The sequence below is a fragment of the Nymphaea colorata genome, chromosome 2, assembly GCF_008831285.2.
Source record: "Nymphaea colorata isolate Beijing-Zhang1983 chromosome 2, ASM883128v2, whole genome shotgun sequence".
Classification (NCBI taxonomy): domain Eukaryota; kingdom Viridiplantae; phylum Streptophyta; class Magnoliopsida; order Nymphaeales; family Nymphaeaceae; genus Nymphaea; species Nymphaea colorata.
In genome coordinates, this window is record NC_045139.1 from 11,555,027 (window position 1) to 11,577,505 (window position 22,479).

At 39.9% G+C, this 22,479-nt stretch overlaps 1 protein-coding gene across 2 annotated transcripts in view; it reads right to left on the reverse strand.

Annotated features, from left to right (window-relative positions):
- The window catches only part of LOC116247374 (uncharacterized), a 33,567-nt gene that overhangs the window by 1,828 nt on the left and 9,260 nt on the right, over positions 1–22,479 (reverse strand). For both annotated transcript variants that reach the window (XM_031619545.2, XM_031619543.2), the window contains 11 exons: positions 22,313–22,414; positions 22,143–22,232; positions 21,707–21,782; positions 21,467–21,563; positions 21,308–21,377; positions 21,035–21,214; positions 17,209–17,331; positions 17,043–17,126; positions 16,717–16,901; positions 16,264–16,402; positions 16,088–16,147 (listed from right to left, as the gene is read on the reverse strand). In XM_031619545.2, the coding sequence (XP_031475405.1) occupies positions 16,088–16,147; positions 16,264–16,402; positions 16,717–16,901; positions 17,043–17,126; positions 17,209–17,331; positions 21,035–21,214; positions 21,308–21,377; positions 21,467–21,563; positions 21,707–21,782; positions 22,143–22,232; positions 22,313–22,414 (1,206 nt within the window). The remainder of the gene's footprint in view (positions 1–16,087; positions 16,148–16,263; positions 16,403–16,716; positions 16,902–17,042; positions 17,127–17,208; positions 17,332–21,034; positions 21,215–21,307; positions 21,378–21,466; positions 21,564–21,706; positions 21,783–22,142; positions 22,233–22,312; positions 22,415–22,479) is intronic.

Consider the following 22,479-nt stretch of genomic DNA (forward strand, 5'->3'; position numbering starts at 1 on the left):
TCTCATCTTCTACCTATATACCATTCCTTTCCGCTGTCATGGAAAACCTTTCGCATTCTAGCATGTCCTCAAGTTTTCTTCCTCACCTTATTACCGAAAAACTCAACCATGAGAATTATCTGATCTGGAAAAGGCAAATCATGCCTTTCATAAGAAGTCAAGGCCTCTTTGGACATCTCGATGGTTCAACAAAGGCTCCACCAATATCCGTCTTACAGGAAATAAAAAATGAGGCATGAGAAGTTATTGCTGTTCATGAAGACAACAATCCTGAACATGCTATGTGGATGAGACATGATCAAAGTCTGGTTGCGTATATTTTGTCCACTTTATCTCAACAAGTGTTACTTTCAGTTTCTGATGATTGTACTGCAGAAGAATTATGGGAAACCCTTGCTGATACTTTTTCCCAAATATCAGAAGCTCGAATTATGTACTTAAAGAAAGAATTTCAAAATTTGAGCAAAGGTTCAACGTCTATCATGGATTATTTGGGGCGTATTAAGGCCGTCGCAGACCAACTTGCTGCCTTAGGGAATAACATTTCTGATAAGGAAAAGGTGCAGCAAACCTTGAATGGACTTGGGCATGATTATCATGCTTTTATTACAGCTCTTGAGGTCCTTTCTGTTCTGCCTTCCTTCAACGAACTACAAGGTAAACTTCTCCAACATGAAATGAATATGAAAAGAGTCATTGAAAGGACTGATCAAGGGAACTCCCAAAATGTGTTGGCTATGAATGTAAAGTTTGGTAAGAGCCATGGGAACTCCAACCATGGTGGTCGTGGCATTCTACCAACACCACATAACCAAGGTATGTCTCCTTTGGATACTTCAAGAAAAATACCAATTTGTTTTCAGTGCATCAAGAAAGGACACATGAAGACACAATGTTGGTTTAATCCTCAAAATAAAAACAAAGGGGTAAGACATGATTATAAACAAGGAGGACAAAGTTCTAAATCCACCGCTGAAGATATGCAACAGCTATTGATGACCGCATTCTCAAAGATGACTATAAAGCAAAATGAGCAGGGAGAATGGTTCTTGGATTCAGGTGCAGCTACCCATGTGACAGGAAATGCAGGTAAATTGACTAACTTATCCCCTCATTACGGTAGAACTTGCATTATAACAGGTGATGGAAAATCTCATCCTATTACACATATTGGAAATGCACATATTCCATTGTCATCCTCGTCTCTATCACTGTCTAATGTTGTTCTTGCTCCCAATATAAAAAAGAACATCATATCCATTTCTAAACTCATTGATGATACAAGCTCTTCTGTTGAATTCACACCTTCTTCTGTCTATGTCAAGGACCTCCAAACGAAGAAAACGTTCGCTAGAGGGGAGCGTCAAGGGAATATGTACGTCCTCAAGGAATGTCTACCCAAGGATTCATCCACTTTTGATATAGGATTGAAGACATTTTCTCTTTCTCGTAATGCGTCATCAGTGCCAAGTTCTTGCCATTTTCAATCAAAAGTAAGGGGCCCTAACCAATTTTTGGAGTCTGATTTGTGGCATAGTCGGCTAGGACACTGTGGTCGACATTTCATTGAAAAACTTGTCACAGATAGTCTCATTCCAAGATCAAGTTTACCTCTTACTTCAAGTGTCAAAAAATGTTCAAGTTGTGGACTTTGTAAGAGTCATGTTTTACCTTTCCATAATATAAATCAAAGGGCTTCCAAACCTTTTGAAACTATTTTTTCTGATGTATGGGGGCCAGCCCCTATTGATTCCATGTCTGGGTTAAGATATTATGTCTTATTCATTGACTCTTACTCACGTTTCACCTGGATTTACTTCATGAAACACAAATCAGAAGTACCTCACATATTTCGAAACTTCTATGCCATGATTCAAACTAAATTTTCATCCAATGTGGTGCATTTTCAATGTGATGGAGGGGAAGAATATTCCTCGCTTGATTTTATTGAATTTCTACGTGAAAAAGGGATAACTAGACAAATTTCATGCCCTTACACACCACAACAAAATGGTGTAGTTGAGCGGAAACATCGACATATAGTTGAAAGCGCCATGAGCATGATGCATGATACTAATGTGCCCATTTCCTTGTGGACTGAAGCCTTCCATACTGCTGTATACATAATAAATTGTTTGCCTATGACACTCTTGATGTCTAAATCGCCATATTTTACACTCTTAGGCAAACAACCTGATTACAAGAACTTGAAGGTTTTTTGTTGTGTATGCTATGTTCACGTTGATGCTGCCTTGAGGAACAAGTTTCAAGACAAAGCTATTCAATGTAGATTCGTTGGATATGCTGATGAATATAAAGGTTTTCGATGCTATGATCCAACAACTAAACGTATCAAAACTTCAAGAAATGTCATTTTTGATGAACATAGTTTTGATAATACAAATGAAATGCCTATGACCATTGAATCTTATGATCCCTGGACCAGTACACAGTTATTCAATGCAGATCCTGTTATAGAAAATGATGTGCCTCAAAGTGAAGATTCAGAGAGAGCAATACAACCGTCGGATATGGCTCAAAGTGAAAATCAAGAAGATCCAACACAATCATCAAGTCATCACGAAAACAATAATGAAGAACAGAGCAACAATGCACATCGGTATTCGGGTCTTATCTACAGTCGACGACTAAGGGACAGAGATGCTCACAGTGAAGAAGACAACATGCCCCACCTTAGAAGATCCCAACGCATTCGTCATCCCATTCACAGGTGGGTTAGCTATGATTCTTTATCACTTGATTTTCAGTTATTCATGGCAAAAGTTGGCAAGGAGGAAGAACCTACTTCATTTGATCAAGCATCAAAATCACATCATTGGAAAAAGGCTATGAAAGAAGAAATGGATGCCTTGCATGAATGTGGAACATGGGAGATCGTTCCGAGGCCACACGAAAAGAACGTAGTGGGCTCCAAATGGGTATACAAAATTAAATACAAACCTGATGGCAGCATAGAAAGACACAAAGCAAGGTTAGTAGCAAAAGGGTTTACACAACAATATGGAGAAGATTATGATGAGACATTCAGCCCTGTGATCAAAATGGGAACAATTCGCGTGATTATATCATTGGCAGTTGAATATGGATGGAGACTACATCAAATGGACGTGAAGAATGCTTTTCTTCATGGTGATTTAAGGGAGGAAGTATATATGGAACAACCTCCAGGATACACGAAAGGAGACACTCATGCATGGGTTTGCAAACTAAGAAAATCTATTTATGGACTTAAACAGGCCTCACATTCGTGGTTTGACAGTTTCTCTTGCAAGATTCAAGAATGTGGTTTTCGGAGATGTCCTCTAGTTCACTCTCTTTTCATTTATCGAAAGGAAAACATATTTACTTTACTTCTTATATATGTTGATGATATTGTTATCACAGGCAATTCAGAAAAACACATAGAAGAAGCTAAAGTTTTGATGATGCAAAACTTCAAAATGAAAGAGCATGGTGATTTACGATTCTTTCTTGGAGTGGAGATTGATAGGCACAATAATCGCCTCACATTGACACAACAGAAATACACGTTGGATCTGCTGAAAAAGTCAGGTATGTCTGATTGTAAGCCTGTTGGAACTCCTAGTGTTCTAAATCAAAGACTAAGTGCTCAAGATGGGGAGTTATATGAAGATCCTACGCAATATCGAAGTATTGTTGGGGCACTTCAATATCTTACATTTACTAGACCAGATATTATATATGCTGTGAATAGTATCTCAATTTATGCATGCACTTAGAGATACTCACATGGATGCTGTCAAAAAAATATTAAGATATCTTAAAGGGACAGCAGGAGATTGCTTAGTTTATGGTAAGAGTGAAAATATAACTACTGGACATCAACTTATGACATTCACAGATGCAGATTGGGCTGGAGATCTCGATCAAAGAAAGTCCATTTCTGGTTTTTGTATTTTCATTGGACGTAATCTTGTGTCTTGGAGTTGTCGAAAGCAAAAGGCAGTAGCAAGATCCAACATTGAAGCTGAATACAGATGCATAGCTGCAGGTACTGCTGAAGTTACATGGGTTAGACATTTGCTAGAAGACATTGGAGAAAAGATTAAAACATCAATGTTAATGTGCGATAATCAAAGCGCTATTAACATTGCCTTTAATCCCGTACAACATGGTCGAACAAAGCACATTGAGATTGATCAACACTTTGTTAGACAAAAGGTGGAAGACAAGGAGATTCAGCCTATTTATGTTCGTACAGATGAACAAGTTGCAGACTTATTTACAAAAGGATTAACAAATGAACGATTCTGGTTTCTAAAAGGCAAGTTGTACATGGTGCAAAACCATGCACAACTTGAGGGAGGGTGTTAAAATATAAATCCTTCACCAGCACGTTGAAGAGGAGTCTCTTAGGATTCCACCTCCTTGTAGAATGTGTTAAGATATTTAATGTCCTTGTAACATGTGAAGAGTCTCCTAGGATTCTATGTTGTAGTTAATATCCTTGTTATATGGGAAGTCTCCTAGGATTCTATGTTGTAGTTAATATCCTTGTAATATATGAAGTCTCTTAGGTTTCTATGATGTAATTAATGTCCTTAGAGCTTGTGAAATCTCCTAGGATTCTACGATTGGAGACTCTTAGAATTCTGGAAATGGGATTATAAATAGAGGCCGTGCAAACCATTTTGGCTACGGCTTCTTCTCCTCAGTTTCTTCTTGTTTTCATTCTCTCTCTCTCTCTATATATATATATATATCTTCCTGCGTGAGTGCTGTTTTCTGGTTACAGATATTGGTGCTAGATTTCTATCACTCTCCTTATCTGTTATGCACGTCAGCAGGTCTGTCCTGTCTATCTCACCTTCCTCTCTATTCTATCCTCTTGGTTCCTCCGTTCTGCATGTAAACAGGTCACTGTCGTTTTAACTTTTCTGTCCATCGTCCTTCTTTTCTGGGCTCCCTTTTTACTGTCAATAACATACCTGTTTTGATTTAAACCTCGTTATTAAATCAGACTTCTCTAGCCTCGTTCATGAGATACTGTCTTTCCACTTACAGCCATTGACGTTAGTGCCTTTAAAAAAAAGGCCTAAAAAAAAGATGCAAGAAAGAAAGGGGATCAAACGTCACTTTCTGCTGCATTTCTGCTGCACAAATATATATTATCTGATCTATCCTTTTCTTCTCAAAAAAAAAAGAAGAAGAAGAAGAAGAAGAAGGGGCAGTGGACGTAGAACAGATTTTGGTCAATCTTCTTTCTTCAGCAGATTTCATTTTTCTTACTTTCCTGACTACTAGTGGTCAGCAAGTAAACATGGAACAGATTTTGGGCATTCTTCCTTGGTCAGCAGAATTTATTCTTATTACTTTCTTCATTGCTGGTGTTATCTTTACTGAACTTTAAGTCAGACCTGTCCCATTCTTTCTTTTATATTTCTTTATGGATCCCCATACTCAGTAAGTCATGTCGTCCAACTTCTTTGGTCAGCTCATTTATAAAAAACTCACAAATACTAATTTTCTCACTTGGAAGCGTCAAAACCTCCCATTCATTAAGAGTCAAGGTCTCTCTGCTGCACACCTAGATGGTTCAATTCCAGTCCCTCCAGAATATATCACGCAGGAAATCAAGGATGGGAATGGAGTTACTCATGGAGAATTGGTTCCAAACCCTACATTTGAAATCTAGCTGAAGTGTAATCAAGCAGCCATGGCTTTTATCACCTCTACTGTTTTGCAAGAGGTACTGATGCATATTCCTGATGAGTATTCGGCCAAGGAGTTGTGAGATAAACTTGTGAAGACTTATTCACAGATTTTAAAAGCTAAAATTTCTGATCTCCAGTGAGAATTCCAAGTACTTTCAAAAGGATCGATGTCTATCATGGAGTATTTGAATCGTGTTGCTTCCATTTCTGATCAGCTAGCTACTGTGGGGTATGAGTTTGAAAAGGATAAAGCACGTAGAACATTAGATGGATTGCGGCCAAAATATCATGTGTTGACTACTTCACTGCAGTGTTTACTAGAGCTTCCCATCTTTGATGATTGGCAGGCTAAACTTCTACTGTTCTACAATGTGAGATGACCTTGAAAGGCTTCGCTCATGAGACGGGGGAATAAGTGTTGGCCACTATGGTATCACGTGGGCAAGATGAACAGAGTGATGGTTTTAGAGGTGGATGTGGTCGTGGTAGGGGTTCTTTTGGAGGACGTGGGCTGTTGCCTACCCTCAATGTTTCTCTTGGATCTAAAAATGTTCCTACCTATTTTTATTGCAACAAACGGGGTCACATCAAAGCTAATTGTTGAAGTAATCCCCAAACTAAAAACAACTTTAATAAAAGGGACAATTCTTCAGGAACAAAGGACAAGAACAAGGTTGCCCATTATTCTTCTAAGCTCGGATCTGATGTGAAGGATCTTCTTTTGGGACCTAAACCATGATGATCAAAGAGTATGGTACATTGATTCAGGGGCAGCCTCTCATGTTACAGGTAATGTGAGTGAGTTCTCTAGTTTAGTTTCTTATTTTGGTAAAGGTAATGTAGTTACAAGGAGATGGAACTCCTCATCCCATCACTCATGTTGAAAATGTTTCCATTCCCATGCTTGATTCAAACCTCAAGCTTTCCCATGTCCTTCATGTTCCTAATATCAAGAACAACATTATTTTTGTTTCTAAACATGATGATCATTCCAATACTTCTGTTGAATTCGCTCGTTCTTCCGTTTGTGTCAAGGATTTAATGAAGACAATGTACGGTAGAGGCGAGCATCAAGGGGACATGTACAGCCTTAAGGAAGATCCTACCTTTGTTTGTCGGGACTTGAAGCTTGTTCCTCATCTTTGTCACATAAGGATCACAGTCTTTTCAACATGGATAAATGTAACAAGCCATTATGGCATTCTCGTCTTGGTCATTGTAGTCGAGCCTTTATTGAAAAACTTCTGTCCACTCATTTCATCCCTGAGCTATGTCACATGGACTCTTCAAAAAAAGGGCTGCACCCGTGTCAACATGAAGCTGGTGCTAGTGCTGGTGCAGCTCTGATACGCACCCCAACCGCATCCTTTCTTATGCAACGTCAAAATATTTCCATTCTTTTTTTTCCTTCTCCCTGTCCCCATTCGGAGATTAAGCTAAAAAACATGCTAAAATTATACATACGAGGAATACATATATTTATATATATAAAATAAATATATTATATATATACACCCTCGCCGCACCCTCATACTTAAATTTTTTGGGATACGTCGCACCGGCACCTGCATGCGCACCCGCACCCCGCACTCATGTGACATAGTCCCTGAGTCCAGTTTGGAATTGCCTATAAGTGAGAAAATGTACTCTAGTTGTCAAATACTCAAATATGTAAGAGTCATGTTCTTCCTTTCAATTCAATAAATGAAAGAACTTCAAGACCCTTTGAAATAGTTGTTCAAATGTGTGGGGCCGGCTCCTGAAAATTCTAACTCAAGAAGCAAATATTATGTCACTTTCATTGATCATTTTTCACGCTTCACATGGATTTATTTCTTAAAGAATAAATCTAAGGTCTTTTCATGTTTCTGTCGCTTTCATACTCTTGTTAAAAATCAATTCTCTCTTAATATCCTTAATTTTTAATGTCATAATGGGGGGGGATGGGGGGGGGGGAGGGAATATTCCTCTTGTAACTTTGTTCATTACCTCTAAGATAATGCAATTAATCAACGAGTATCTTGCCCACACACACCTCAGCAAAACAACATTGCAGAACAAAAACATCGACATATTGTTGAAAGTGCTATGACTATGATGCATGTCAATGGGCTTCCCATGGGATTATGGACAAGCTTTTCACACTGCAGCCCATATTATAAATTGTTTGCCTTTGTCTATTTTGAATCATAAGTCTCCATATTTTGTTGTATTTCATAAGGACCTAGATCATGATATTTTACGTGCTTTTGATTGTGTTTTGTTATATTCATGTTGCTTTTTCATAGAGAAATAAGTTTCAGCCCAAAGCAATCAAGTTTAGATTGGTAGGGTATGGAGACGATCACAAGGGATATAGATGTTATGATCTTATAAGCAAGTGAATCAAAATTTCAAGAAATGTGATAGTTGATGAAAGACACGTCTTTTTGGAAAAAGACACGTATAATACGCCAAAAATGTCTCAGCCGTATTAAACGTTAAAAAGACGTGTCTTTTTAAAAAAACGCCAGAAAATAAAAAACGTGAATAAAACGTGTAATATACGCTTTTTTGTGTTTTTTTGTATATTTTATGATTTTTTATTTTTATAATTTTTAGGATTTATTAAATGTTTTCAATTTTTTTAAAATTTGCCAAGATTTTCCCGTTTTATTGCCGAGATATACAACTTTGTTGTATTATACCTGTTTTTTTCCTCGCCGTATAATACCCATACACGTTTTTTGTGACAACGATTAGTTTACACTAATGCAGATTGGGTTGGAGATCCAGAAGATAGGAGATCGGTATCAGGATATTGTGTCTTTCTTGGACCTAATCTTGTATCTTTGAGTAGTAGGAAACAAAAAGCAATTACTGGATCAAGTGGAGAGGCAGAGTATAAGGCCATGGCTGCTGCTACTGCAAAAGTGGCTTGGATTAGACATTTATTGTCAGAATTGCATGAACAAGCGAAAAGTTGTTCATTGCTATTTGATAATCAAAGTGCTATTCAAGTTTCTCTTAATCCTATACAACACAACAAAACCAAACATATTGAGATTGACCAATATTTTATTAGGCAAAAGATTGAAGATAAAGAGATAGAGCCTCAGAAAGTTGTTCATTGCTATGGGATAATCAACTTATCAAAGTGCTATTCAAGTTTCTCTTAATCCTATACAGCACAAACCAAACATATTGAGATTGACCAATATTTTATTAGGCAAAAGATTGAATATAAAGAGATAGAGCCTCGTTTTGTCTATGCTCAAATGATCAAATTACTGACTTGCTTACTAAAGGTCTCACAAGAACAGGTTTTGGTTTCTTAAAGGCAAGTTTTCCATGGTTCAAGACTGTAGAAACACGAACAAGGAGGGAAAGAAAACGACGATCACGATGTAACGTGGAAAAAACCCTCAACTAGAGGGAAAAAAACCACGGATGAGGAGGAGCCGGTGTACACGACTTAAATAATGCCCAACAAGGGCTACAAGCTGGATCGGATACGGATCCGGACCTGGTCCCGAGACCCATCTAACATACTTCAACACTCCCCCTCAAGTTGGGCATACATATCAAACATGCCCAACTTGGATACATTTCTCTCAAATGAGGTCGAAGATAACGCCTTCGTCAGAACATCAGCCGTTTGGTCTTCAGATCTCATGTAAGGAAGTACAAGTTCTTTAGCATCAATTCTCTCTCGAATGAAATGCCGGTCAATCTCAACATGCTTTGTTCTGTCATGAAGCACAGGGTTGTTGGCCAAGTTAATTGCGGACTTGTTATCGCAGTACATCTTCATTGGTTCTTCAACCTTTATACCAATATCAATCAACAATACTTTCAGCCACAAAAGCTCAGAAACTCTCATAGCAACAGCTCTGTATTCTGCTTCAGCACTGGAACGAGAACAAACATCTTGCCTTTTACTTCTCCACACTATGAGATTCTCTCCCAAATAAATACAATAGCCAGAGATGGACCTCCTAGTGTCAATACAGCCTGCCCAGTCTACATCTGAATAACCTTCAATCCCAAGAGTATCTAGCTTGACATATAAGAGACCTTTGTCAGGATTCCTCTTCAAGTAGCACAAGATCCTGTCAACAGCCTTCAAGTGGGCATCCGTGGGAGCATGCATGAACTGGCTCATCACATTCACAACAAAGGTAATATCAGGTCTAGTGAGAGTAAGATAAATTAACTTCCCTACAAGACATTGATATCTTCTTTTTGCCTCTTCACAGAGTGGCTCCCCGTCTCTAAGACTTAGCTTATGGCCAGCATCTAGAGGAGTAGAAGCTGGTCTACACCCTAGTTTCCCAGTCTCCTTTAACAAATCTAGAGTGTACTTCCGTTGATTTAGCACAAGGCTAGTCCCAGACCTAGCAATTTCTATGCCAAGGAAGTATTTCAACTTACCAAGGTCCTTAAGATCAAACTCGATCGCCAACAGTTTCTTTAACTTCATTATTTCATCTTCATCATCACCTGTGACAATCATATCATCAACATATACCAACAAAATAGTAACCTTTTGCTCATTTCTCTTCACAAAAAGTGTATGATCTCCATTCCCTTGATGGTATCCACATTGTCTCATGACAAATCTGAGTCATTCAAACCATGCTCGAGGAGATTGCTTGAGCCCATATAAAGCTTTCCTTAGCTTGCAACATTTTTCAGGTTCCTCATATCCTGGAGGCATACACATATATACTTCCTCTTCAAGGTCTCCATTGAGAAATGCGTTCTTGACATCAAGTTGGTACATCTTCCACTCCTTCATCACAGCTAAAGAGATAATGACTCTGACAGTCTTCATCTTCGCAATAGGAGCAAAGGTCTCCAAATAATCAATCACATATTTCTGACTAAACCCCTTGGCCACAAGACGAGCTTTGTATCTTTCAACACTCCCATCTGGTTTGTACTTGATGGTGTAGACCCACTTAGATCCAACCAAGTGAGCCGCCTCAGGAATCTTTACAATTTCTCATGTCATGTTTCTTCGCAAAGCTTCCATCTCTTCTTGCATTGCACAAGTCCACTTAGGATCACTCTGAGCCTCAACAACATTCCTGGTAATCATAGTCAAAGAAAGAGAAGATACAAAGCATTTGTAGTCCTTGCTCAGTCTAGAATATGAAACAAAGTTACCAATAGGATGTTGAGTACATGACCTGACACCCTTTCGCAGGGCGATGGGAAGCTCTTCACTAGCAGCAACAGTCTGAATCTCTTCTTCAACAGGTTGCTTCTGCGCACGACTTGGGTCGTCCAGGAAAGGACTAATTGGATTGGGAGTAGAATTCTCACCACCTATCATCTCATCTGTACAAACTCTTCGCCTAGAGTAAACTTGCCCAAATAGACGATTGCACTTCTCTTCTGCCTCAGTGGAACACTCTCCATTTTTCTCCTGTTCATGCACCTCACTAGATGGACCATTTTTCTCCTGTTCATGCACCTCACTAGATGAACCAACGGAGTCACGCCTGTAGTCCAAAAAATCTGTAAACTGAATTTCCTGACTCGGAGAATACTCTTCCTGTGACATAGAGTACTCCCCCTGAAGAGGATTCTCACCAAAATAGGAAACATGTTCAAGGAAAGTGACATCTTTGGTAACATAGGCCCGACCAGTGGAAGGGTCTCGACACTTGTACCCTTTTTGAGTGGGAGAATACCATAAAAAAATGTCTTTAATAGATCTTGGATCAAGCTTTTTAATGTGAGGACTATGATTGTGAATAAAGCAAACACAACCAAAAACTCAGAGTGGAAGAGAGAAAGGTTCACGACTCCCCGGTAACATAGAGTGAGGCGTCTTCCCATTCAACACACGACTAGGCAACCGGTTTATAAGATACGCACTGGTCAGTACAGCATCCCCCCAATACCTTTTTGGAACATGACGTTGAAAAAGAAGAACCCGAGTCATATTCAATAACTGACGATTTTTTCGTTCAGCAACACCATTTTAAGGAGGGGTATAACTACAGAAAGTGTCATGAACAATTCCCTTTTTTTGAAAGAAGCTATCAACAGACTGGCACATATACTCTCGAGCATTGTCAGATCGAAATGTCTTAACAGATGCTCCATATTGAGTTTCCACATAAGCAATGAAAGTCTCTATGACAGTAGGAACTTCACTACGATCTTTCAGCAAGTAGACAATAGTGTTACGAGAATAATCATCTATAAAGGTGATAAAATATTGAAAACCATGACAAGAAGGACTCCCTGCAGGCCCCCACACATCAGAATGAATCATGGCAAATACCTCATTAGACCGATGGCTAGACAAAGGGTATGAAGCCCTAACATGTTTGGCCAGGTGACAGACATCACAAGACACCATAATCATATCTAACCTAGAACATATATCACGAAACAACTGTCTAAGAAGGCCAAAAGGCAAGTGTCCAAGGCGCTCATGCCAATGTAAAAGCAACTGAAGGGAGTCCTCTCTATTCTTCGTGGCTTAGCTGACTGCCGTCATGAGAGCCTCAGCAGCACGCATAGGTAAACGATAGAGCCCGTCAGAAGCTAGACCAATCCCAATCCTCTTCCCAGTCACCAAGTCCTGCATAACACAGCGATCAGCGAAAAATATAAGTTCGCAATTTAACTCCTTCGTGATCTTGCTAACCGACAAGAGATTCAAGGGAATATGAGGAACATGTAGAGCATTGTGGACTAAGAACTTGTTCAAAAGTGGGAGACTCTCTTTTCCAGCCACAGAGATAGATGAACCATCGGCAAGGGAAACACGATCCTTTCCTGATGAAAGCTTATACCCATGAAAGACCTTAGGATCGCCGGTCATGTGGTGGGTAGCGCCAGTGTCAATGATCCACTCTCCCATACGGCAATCCGCCATCATGTCTATAGATGAAGAAGCTGCCATAATCACAGATAGTCCAACAGGAGGCACGAGCAGCGATACAACGGAGAGCACCAACGGGCAGTAATATCCTTGGATAGAATCACAAGAACGAGAGAAAAATCAAGTTCTATCTAGAAAGGAACGATAAAGAGAGAGAGGTAATATCTTCACCGGATTCCCAATCAACCCCAAGAGTGAACAGAATGTCGATTGGGGGAAACGATCGTCGATGTCGCTCGACGGAAGCGGTTTCTTCTCTCTCTCGGGCTGCAATCTCCCACGGGTAGAGGTTGCGCCACACGTTCTCCTTGCTGGAATCAAGATTCAAGAGGCAAAAACCAGCAAGTATCAAGGTATAGAAGTGAATAGGAAATCAACATCGAAATGAGGAAAGCCTTCACCCGTAAGACCAATTTAACCCCGATCTTTTGTAAGGAAAGGGGGATGCGATCGCCGAAGCGCCGGCGGACGTTGAGGCAATCCTCAAGTTACGCTCCTCTCCTCCTTTACGTCCTCTACAAAGTCACGGACCAGCCACCTCTTCTTGCACGGTGGGCGCCAAAAAAAAGAAGATGGAATCAAAGATCAACCAAGCAATATATTGCAGGTAAGAGGCGGATGCACTTCACCGGATTTGCAAAAGACCCCTAAGAAGTGACGTGAATAGGGAGAGGCAAGCCTAGGAAGCGCCTAAGCACGCATATCTTCCTTCTTCTTCGGGAAGCAAGACGATGGCGCAAAAGGCAGTGGCGCAAGGGACAACGGTGACGGCGACGGTCAACAACGCAAGAGCGACGGCGCAAGAGCGACTGCGATGGCGATGGCGCAAAGGGTAACACCGGCGGCGGCGGAAACAGCGACGGTGGTATTGGGTACAGCGACGGCGGTGGCAGCGGCGGCGGCAGCGGCGGCGGCTGCTGCAGCGGCGGAGGCGGCGGCGGTAGAGACAGCAAGAGGGCGGCGCCGGAAAACCGAGAGAGCGGCGCTGGGCGGCGCCGGAAAACCGAGAGAGCAGCGCTGGGCGGGTCGTCAGAACCAGGCGGAGACAGATCGCCGAAACCAGGCGGAGGCAGAGGCAGAGCGGCACTGGGTGGGTTGCAGAACCAGGCGGAAGTAGAGGGCGGCGCTAGGTCGCCGGAAAAAGGGCGTCGCTGGGCGATGCGTCGGGTGATAGAAAACGGAAGAGAGGGACGCCGGAAAAAGGGCCGGAACCTGAGCGGCGCTGGGCGGAGGCGTCGAGTGCGACGGGCGAAGCTCGGGCACGGGCGTCGGGCGCAAGCGTCAGGTGCGTGCGATGAACAGTGCCGGGCGAGACGATGAACAGTGCCGGGCGAGTCGATGAACAGTGCCGGGTGAATCCTCCTCCAACACGAACAAAAGACAAATGACCAACCAGTAACGCCGGAACTTCACGACTCTGATACCATGTAGAAACACGAACAAGGAGGGAAAGAAAACGACGATCACGATGTAATGTGGAAAAAACCCTCAACTAGAGGGAAAAAAACCACGGATGAGGAGGAGCCGGTGCCCACTAGCAGCCAGACTCTCTCTCTCTAAGATTTCATTAACTCCTTAAGGATTAGGGTTACACGACTTAAATAATGCCCAACAAGGGCTACAAGCTGGATCGGATACGGATCCGGACCCGGTCCCGAGACCCATCTAACATACTTCAACAAAGACCATGCACAACTTGAGTAGGAATGTTAAGATGGTAATGGTGCTTAAGTTATTAGTTTGTAAGTTATTGGATCTGGACCCTTTATAGATCCGGTTCTTTAATAAGTTATGTTGTATTCTACAAATAATGTTTTACTTAAGGGTATTATTGTAAAGACTGAGTCTTAGGGTATTAACTCTCTTTTTATTAATTGAATGAACCGTGTCTAGGGCTGCTGAGACATGCGGTTTTCTTTCAGCTCCGCTCTCTTCCTCTCCTCTCATTTTCTGCAGTAATAGCTTATGTAGAACCTCACATAGACTACAACAAGTTGGCAACATTTATTTTCTTTTGTACTACATTCAGTTCCTCTGATTATGTGGGACTTTATTACACAGGCTGTCCAATCTCACAAAACGGCATGGAATGGAATTTATTTATACCAACATGGCCCAGCCATTGAGTTGATAAAAACTGAATTACAAAAAGTATAATGTAAACTAGATTCATTGATACAGCCCATCAGCATATCATTTGCATATTTGTGAGTGTGTTCTCTTCTGTGTGCTCATGTGTCCTATGTGAGTTTCAGCAACAGAAAGATCAAGACAGGTAGAAGCACAAAAAGATGACATGGAATCACAAGACCCACAAAAAGTAAAGCATTATCAACATTCACTACTTTCAGGCCAAGATAGAAATTGAATGCGGGACCCAACAGACAAATGCCTTTGACGGCTACTGTGCAGGCAGTTTCCTAGTCTTGGCATGAATAAAAATATGAAGAAAGTAACTATCTAAAGATACAAGTGAGTTTACATGCATGCATTAACTGTAGAAAGTAGTAGAACTTTAGAGGAGAAAGAAACATCTCATACAGTGCAGTTTTTACCTGCACAGGGTTGACAAGATTCAGGTTTGGCATGAGAAACAGGCACAATCAAGTATATAATCAGATGTATAAGATCTAATAAACGGTGAAATGTGTAAAAAATGAAATTTCAAACAACTGGCTCGACCCAAGTTCCAATTGTGATCAAACGTTTTGCAGTACAAAAAAAAAAGAAAGAAAAACCTACATAAGTTTTAATGAAATAACAAAAACACACTCAAATTTTGATCTTTTTCATCTAACTGCCTCCATTAAATAGGAAGCAGGTGGCTAAATGTGAGAAATCCAAACTTTAAGTGTGTTTTTATTATATCACCAAAACACCAGAATACGTTTGTGAAATTTCAAAAGAAAAAAAATTATTTGTCAGGTATGAGCTGGTTTTCATCTGGGACAATGTCATCTTGGCATTTTTTTTCCCTTTGAGTTTCAGCTGGACAGTCTGAAATAACCACCATCAACAGAAGCACCAGAGATCCAACCACATGCATCCCCACAGTTTTTCAGCAGCCACGTCACATGGACATGGAAAAAAAGTTGGACTAATATATGGTTCCCTTTGTTTTAGACATTTCAAAGCCAGATAAAACATGGACTATAGTTTTCCACTACCCTAACAACCTGGTATCCTCAGTTCAGGCTACATCCTTCCGTATTAATTGTATCAGTATCCAGATAAGACCCAATAAAGTCCAAGAGAATTTTTACCTAAACCAAACTTAATATCTAGCCATTTTTTGGTCTATAACTTTTCACAAATGCACACAAATGAAAAAAATATTAGCTACCTGACAAAGACCTTAAACCAAATGACAGCTTCAAACATGCATAAACAAATGCTCACAAAAAAGTGAACATGATTTGCCGTGAGAAGGAAAAATCCTCATATATGAATAAGTAAGAAGCAGAAGAGTTACAAAAACGAGATTCCAACGAGGAGTGTTTTTGACCTTTTTCTCCTTCTCTAACAGTTCCCGGATAGGACAATGTGCAGCTGTAACACAGAGGTTCTGAAACATAATGGGAAAAAAAGAAGCGATCAGCAAAAGTGTCCAAAAAGTTATGGGAATAAGACTACTGGACCATGTAAATGCTTTGCAAAAACCGAGCAAAGTCAAAAGAAGACCTTCAGATCACTTCCAGAATATCCTTGCGTCATAGTTGCAAGTGTTTCAAAATCAACATCTGGTGCTAACTCTTCTTTGACCAGTATCACCTTTAGTATCTTGGATCTATTTGGTGCATCTGGCAAGTTCACCATTAATCTACAGATAGCATCAGATTTCATTATATGAAGGTCCATGATGCAAAAATAAATGACAGATTTTTAAATTCCCCACTAAGAATTGAACCAGTTTGTAATATATAATGTACATGCTCCTTAAATAAAGAGTGCTTGCAGAAAAATATATAGGATTCCCTATGGTTTGCAGTTTGTAGAATACGAAAATTTGAAGCTGAAGGTTAAGGAAGAACAATTTCTTTGAGAAAGTCACCCAACCAACGCTCAAATCTCAACCAACCCTTCCCCCTTCTTTTCTTCTCCTCTTATTATCAAGGGAAGAAAACAACAAAATACCTTCGTGGAAGCCTTCTAATAACAGCTTCATCAAGATCAAAAGGCCTGTTTGTAGCAGCCAGAACCATTACACGCTCTTTATCTTTTGTGCGCAATCCATCCCAATTCACCATAAACTCATTTTTCATCTTCCGCATGGCTTCATGTTCACTAGGATTTTCCCGCCGTCCAAGCAGACTGTCCACCTACATAAAGAAACCAAAAAATGATAAAAAAAAAGCAAATACAATTATTAGCTATAGTCAGCTTTTCTATATAATGGGACCCCCCATCAATGTACCTTTTACATATTTAAGGGCTGCTGAGCATGAAAGCCAAAAACTTACCTCATCAACAAATATAATGCTAGGAGCAATTTTGCTGGCGAGTGAGAACACAGCTTTGACGTATTTTTCACCCTCACCAAACCACTGACAAAAAGCAGAGAATGCCATTAGTTCTTATGCATAGTGAGGAGACAGCTGATCGCCCTCTAGCAAACTCCATGATTACCTTAGATGTGATGCTTGACATGGAAATATTGATAAAATTTGCACCAGATTCAGTGGCAACAGCTTTCGCAAGCATCGTCTTCCCTGTGCCTGGGGGGCCAAATAAAAGAATACCCTTGCAAGGCTGCAGAAAGGAATTCTATCAGCATAAGGATTAATCTGAGACGTGTAATTTGTATATTCAAGCAAAGAACTAAATGAGCCAGACCAAACACCAAGCACCTTTCCCATGCTCAGCTTAATAAGTTTATCTGGTTGCTTGGTTAGATAAAGACTCATCTACAAGCTAGAACAAGTGACCCCATGAACTAAAATGAGCCAAGCCATTAATAGATCAGTTAGTTTCCATCAGAACGATTGGACCCAAAAAATGGATACAAAGACACAGAAAGAGTATTTGGGAAGGACTTGAATGTAAGAAACCAACTGTGCTTGTCATCCACTTGCTCACTTCCACGGGGTATCCCAGCTACATAACCATGTGCCAAGGATATTTAGCAGTACCCAGTTTAAACTTCTTCTGGATTTTGACAGGTCATAATCATAACTAACACTTAGCAGACCAATAAGCCTGATTCCACCTCTCATCAAGTTTTTGTGTGAAGATCTACATGGGTGACCAACAAGGTAGCTATAAGTTGTTAGGTCATTTGACAGCTGGCATCATAGCTTTCTCCCTGACACCTCTGTCTCAGCGACACAAAAAAGTTGAAATATCTGTTGTCCACCACTTCTACACTGACATCAATATCCCATGAATACTTCTTATGGCTGTGCCTTTTTTTTCATTTGACAAAAAAAGGAGGCTGTACCTTTTCTACAAAATTAGAGAAAAGGAAAAGACAAGGGTTGAAGTACTACCCCTCCTGCATTCCTTATGGGTTAGATAATAAACAGAAGAAGGAAGAAAAGCATAACACTCATTTTTTCACAATCCTGCCAGTACTACTTTTTGAATCTTTGCCGTGTCTGATGCCTAGGTTGTCAAAATTGGAAATCAGAGGTAGATTGGTCAAGGCCTAAAAGCAACTAGCCAAACTAGTTAGAATTAGTTGGTTCTATATATATATATATATATAGAGAGAGAGAGACACACACACACACACCCAATCTCTCTCCCCCCCCCCCCCTCTCTGTTTTACCTTTTACAACAGATTTTTAAATTTCTAAAATTTATCTTACGTAAAAAAGGAAAGGAAAATAATGATAAACATACAAAGACAAAAGGGACCAAATCAGCGATTAGTCAATCAATGACTGGTTGAATGACAACTCAGAAATCTACCAAATTCTGGATAACTCAAGGACCAAATCACCATCGATTAGTTGGCCTAGCTAGCTGACTAGTCTCCACAGTGGTCCTTGCTGACTTTGACGTGAAGGACTAGTCAGCTGACCAGCAACAAGCCTGACTAGCTGATCAGTCAGGCCGACTAGTCCCTATTTAGACAACCAGGCTCATACATAGTGTCCAACACTGTCACCTGTATCGACATCGGTGCAACATAACCTAATGAAAAAAAAAAAGCCCATCAAGCTATGGGAGTCTGGGGAGAAATTGGCAGTTCATATGTGCCGAAGGGTGCAGCCAACCTGGTTAGTTCAATGACTGGTAGGTCGCTAGCTATGTCACATACGTACGGGTATGGGGGTACGGGTACTGGTACGGCGTTTTCGTAAATCTTGGTACGGAGGTACGGTGAATATTAAATATTTTTAATTCAAAAAATTTAAAAAAAACAACCCCATGAGTTTATGAGCCAAAATTAATTAGTCTCACCAACCCCATGAGTTAAAAAAATTGCAAATTACAGCCAAAATTGCAAGTTTATGAGCTCAAATTAATTAGTCTCACCAACCCCATGAGTTTGAGCGTACCCCAATCAGCAAGATGCATACATTCAAATAATTTCCAATTCACAATCTCTACTCGACTGCATGCCCTTACCTTTTGACATGGTAAATAAGTTAAAATGTTGTAAAAAGCGTATCGTGAGCCGTATCGGTCTGGCTTTAAGATACGCTGTATCGTAAAGTATCGTAACCGTATCGTATTTTTAAAAAAAAAAAAATCAGAAATAATATAAGAAATAATAAAAAATCAATAAAAAATTATCGTATTGTAACCGTATCGTACGTATCGTAACCGTATAGTAGCCGTATCGTAACTGTATCGTACGATGCGGTGCCTGTATCGTAACTGTACGATACAGGTTGTGTATCGTATCGCATTTTTGAAACGCGACGATACGGTTCGTATGATACAGCCCCGTACCGTACGATACGTACAACAGTGAGTTAAATCACAAGATGTGATGCCACCAAATAAATAGAGAGAAAAACAGACACCAAAAAGAAACTAAAATAGGTAACTTGAGAATGCTTGATCCTAGAGTTCATTATACATCACAATAGATTAATAGAGCTTTCCTCAAATTTTGGTTGCCTTAATTTCTACTTTCAAAAGCCAAAGACAGAATCACTATTTCTATTTATGCAAAAATAGGAGAAGGGAAAGCGAACAGTGCATTTGTCTGCAAAATGCAATCCGATGAAAGGTTTTTAACCTGTGAAATATTTATCTGCAAAATGCAATCCCATGAAATATTTATCGCCGGCCGTCGCCAATCGCCAGCCCCTGCCCAAGCTCCCGTCGACAGCTGCCCAAACTATCAAACCCCCAACTGCAGAAGCAACACTAAAAAGTAAAAACTGCCTAATAAAGAAACCGTCTGTCGCCAGCCGCCGTCCACCGCCGCTGCCCAAAGTCGCTAGCGAACCCAAGCACCCACCGCCAAAGGAACAAACAAAATCGAGACGAAGAAGGAAGGCGTCGGCATTTTTTTTTTCTTTTCTTTTACATTGTGATATGGTTTGGGTCGAAACCAAATCCAAACGTACCACCACGTACCGGCGTATCGATATTCTAGCCAAATCGGCGTACCATGGTGACATAGGCCGCTAGTCCCTGGTTTGAATCCCAGGAACACTGACCCTTTGCAAAGAATGGCCTCAGGGTTTTATGCCCGTGGTGAGCGACAAAGTCTCTCAGCCTGGGTAGCTTTTGCAAGTAAAATTTGAACTTGCAATGTCAAGAAAGATATCATCATATGTAATCAAAGTTGCTTGTCGATGCCTACTACCTAGTAACAGACCTCCTAAAAAGGCTAGTATGGACCAGTTGGGATGATCAGTTGAAGTTGTTCCCTAGAATGCAAATGAACAAAAGAAGACAAAAACACAAAAATTAAATTACCAAAACTATTAGGAGACATATTACCAAAACTATTAGGAGACACATCATGGCACTATGAGTCAAGTAAAGGACATAATTATACTCCAAATAACATTGTACAAAAACTACTATCAGATATGCACATAACTAAGTGCTTAAAAGTGAACTGGATACATAACTGCTGATGCGGGGAAGTGTAAAAACCCATAGTAAAGATATTTAAAAATAATAATAAATGGTAACATGAATCAAATATGTATATATATATATATATAATCACAGTACAACAAAACATGCATGGGTTCAGTATTTGAATAATGAACATAAAAAAAACATCCAACAGGAAAAAACACAATAAACTAATGCAGAGCCAAAAAATAAACAAGAAAAGGAAAACAAAACTTGACCGACTAGTGGGCCTAAGCATTGACTAGTCAATTTTTCAGGGCCACTTTGACTAGAGGAATTCTACTAAGTTGATTGGTCACGAATCAAAGTGTACAGTTGAAACTAACTAAAATCAACACGGAAGATTCTGTTAGTGCAATATCTTGGCAAAAGCATGGGACAAGTGTACAAATGATACACAAACCTTTGTCAGTTGCCCCTTGCGAAAAAGTTCCGGCCTTTGCAAAGGAAGCATCACCAACTCTTTCAGCGTATCTTTGACATTTTCGAGAGCTCCAATATCATCAAATGAGACTCCAATGTCATTTGGTGGTATAACGTCAGCTAAAAGTCTCTTCTCAAATTCATTCTCCGTGACAACATCCTATTTTTGCTCACCAAACATGTTAAATAGGTAAGAGAAAGAATAGCAATGTTACAGCATACACCACTTGAAGATATAAGGTTTAAAACTAACCTTAAGGGACTTCTTTAAGCTTTTTGTTTCAGTTTGAATATTCTGCAAGATTTCAAGCCCATACAAAATACTGCAAGAAAGGCCTTTGAAGATGTTAATATCTTGGTCTCAAAAAGCAAGTTCACATAAGATGAGAATTAACTGAGTTTAAATGTGAACCTCTCGCTTGATATAGTGATCTTCGTAACTTTTGCCTCAATATCAGGATTTTTCATTAGATGGTAACTGAGGGCCCATCCAACAATCTTCTCTGCACCTGCAAGGTCAATTAGTCAATCAGTTAGCATATCCCTGTAACATAACCGTCTTTTCACATAGAGTTGGTTGAAAAAAACATGACACTAAATAAGACCTATAAACCAGACAAAAAAAGTCAAAGCCACAGAAACAAATACATACTTTCACTGGTCAATGTCTGATCCTTGATGCATAATGCTTCCAAGTCATTGCATTCCAAATTGTTTCGTGTTAAGACCTGTCAATAGAAGACATGGCATCAAAATGCTGTCGCCTGTAAGTATTCACTTGTTCATTCAGTGCATCTGTCGCTTCACTTAAAATGACCTATCCACAGTTACTTATTTAGTTTGAATAAGGAGGTGAACAACCATTTATCACATTCTAAGTTTAATCTCTACGGTATAGTAGACCAGCCAGACTGTCCCAATTTTCTTTGTCATTGTCATTTAGAATGTGAACAATATGTTTCTCTCCTTTAATGTGCCTCTGTCTGCACCTCCTACAGCACATCCTATATGTCATATGTATGGATCAACTACAAAAGGACATGAGCAGAAATAAAAAATAAAACATAATCAGATTTGTTTATGCTTACTGAACAGATATGGACAAGATTGCCCTTTGCTTTAAGGGTTTCAACATCTCGATCGAGCTGCTGTTTCCAATCCACAAGAAGAGCCTCATCCTGCAAAATACTCATCGACTCTTAAGATTTTCTTAACACATCTTCAACGGCATTCAGAAGAAGTAGACAAAATTAAGCACCTGTGGCAACTGTATGGTAATTTTATTTGGAAAAAGCTTTGCCAGCAGTTTTATTGTCTTTGGAATTTCTTTGCCTCTATCATGCAACCTGCCAAAACTATCCTGCAAAAAGTAAAAATTGGTCAAGAATTTGATCAACAAAGAAACCTCCACATGGACCAACAGAT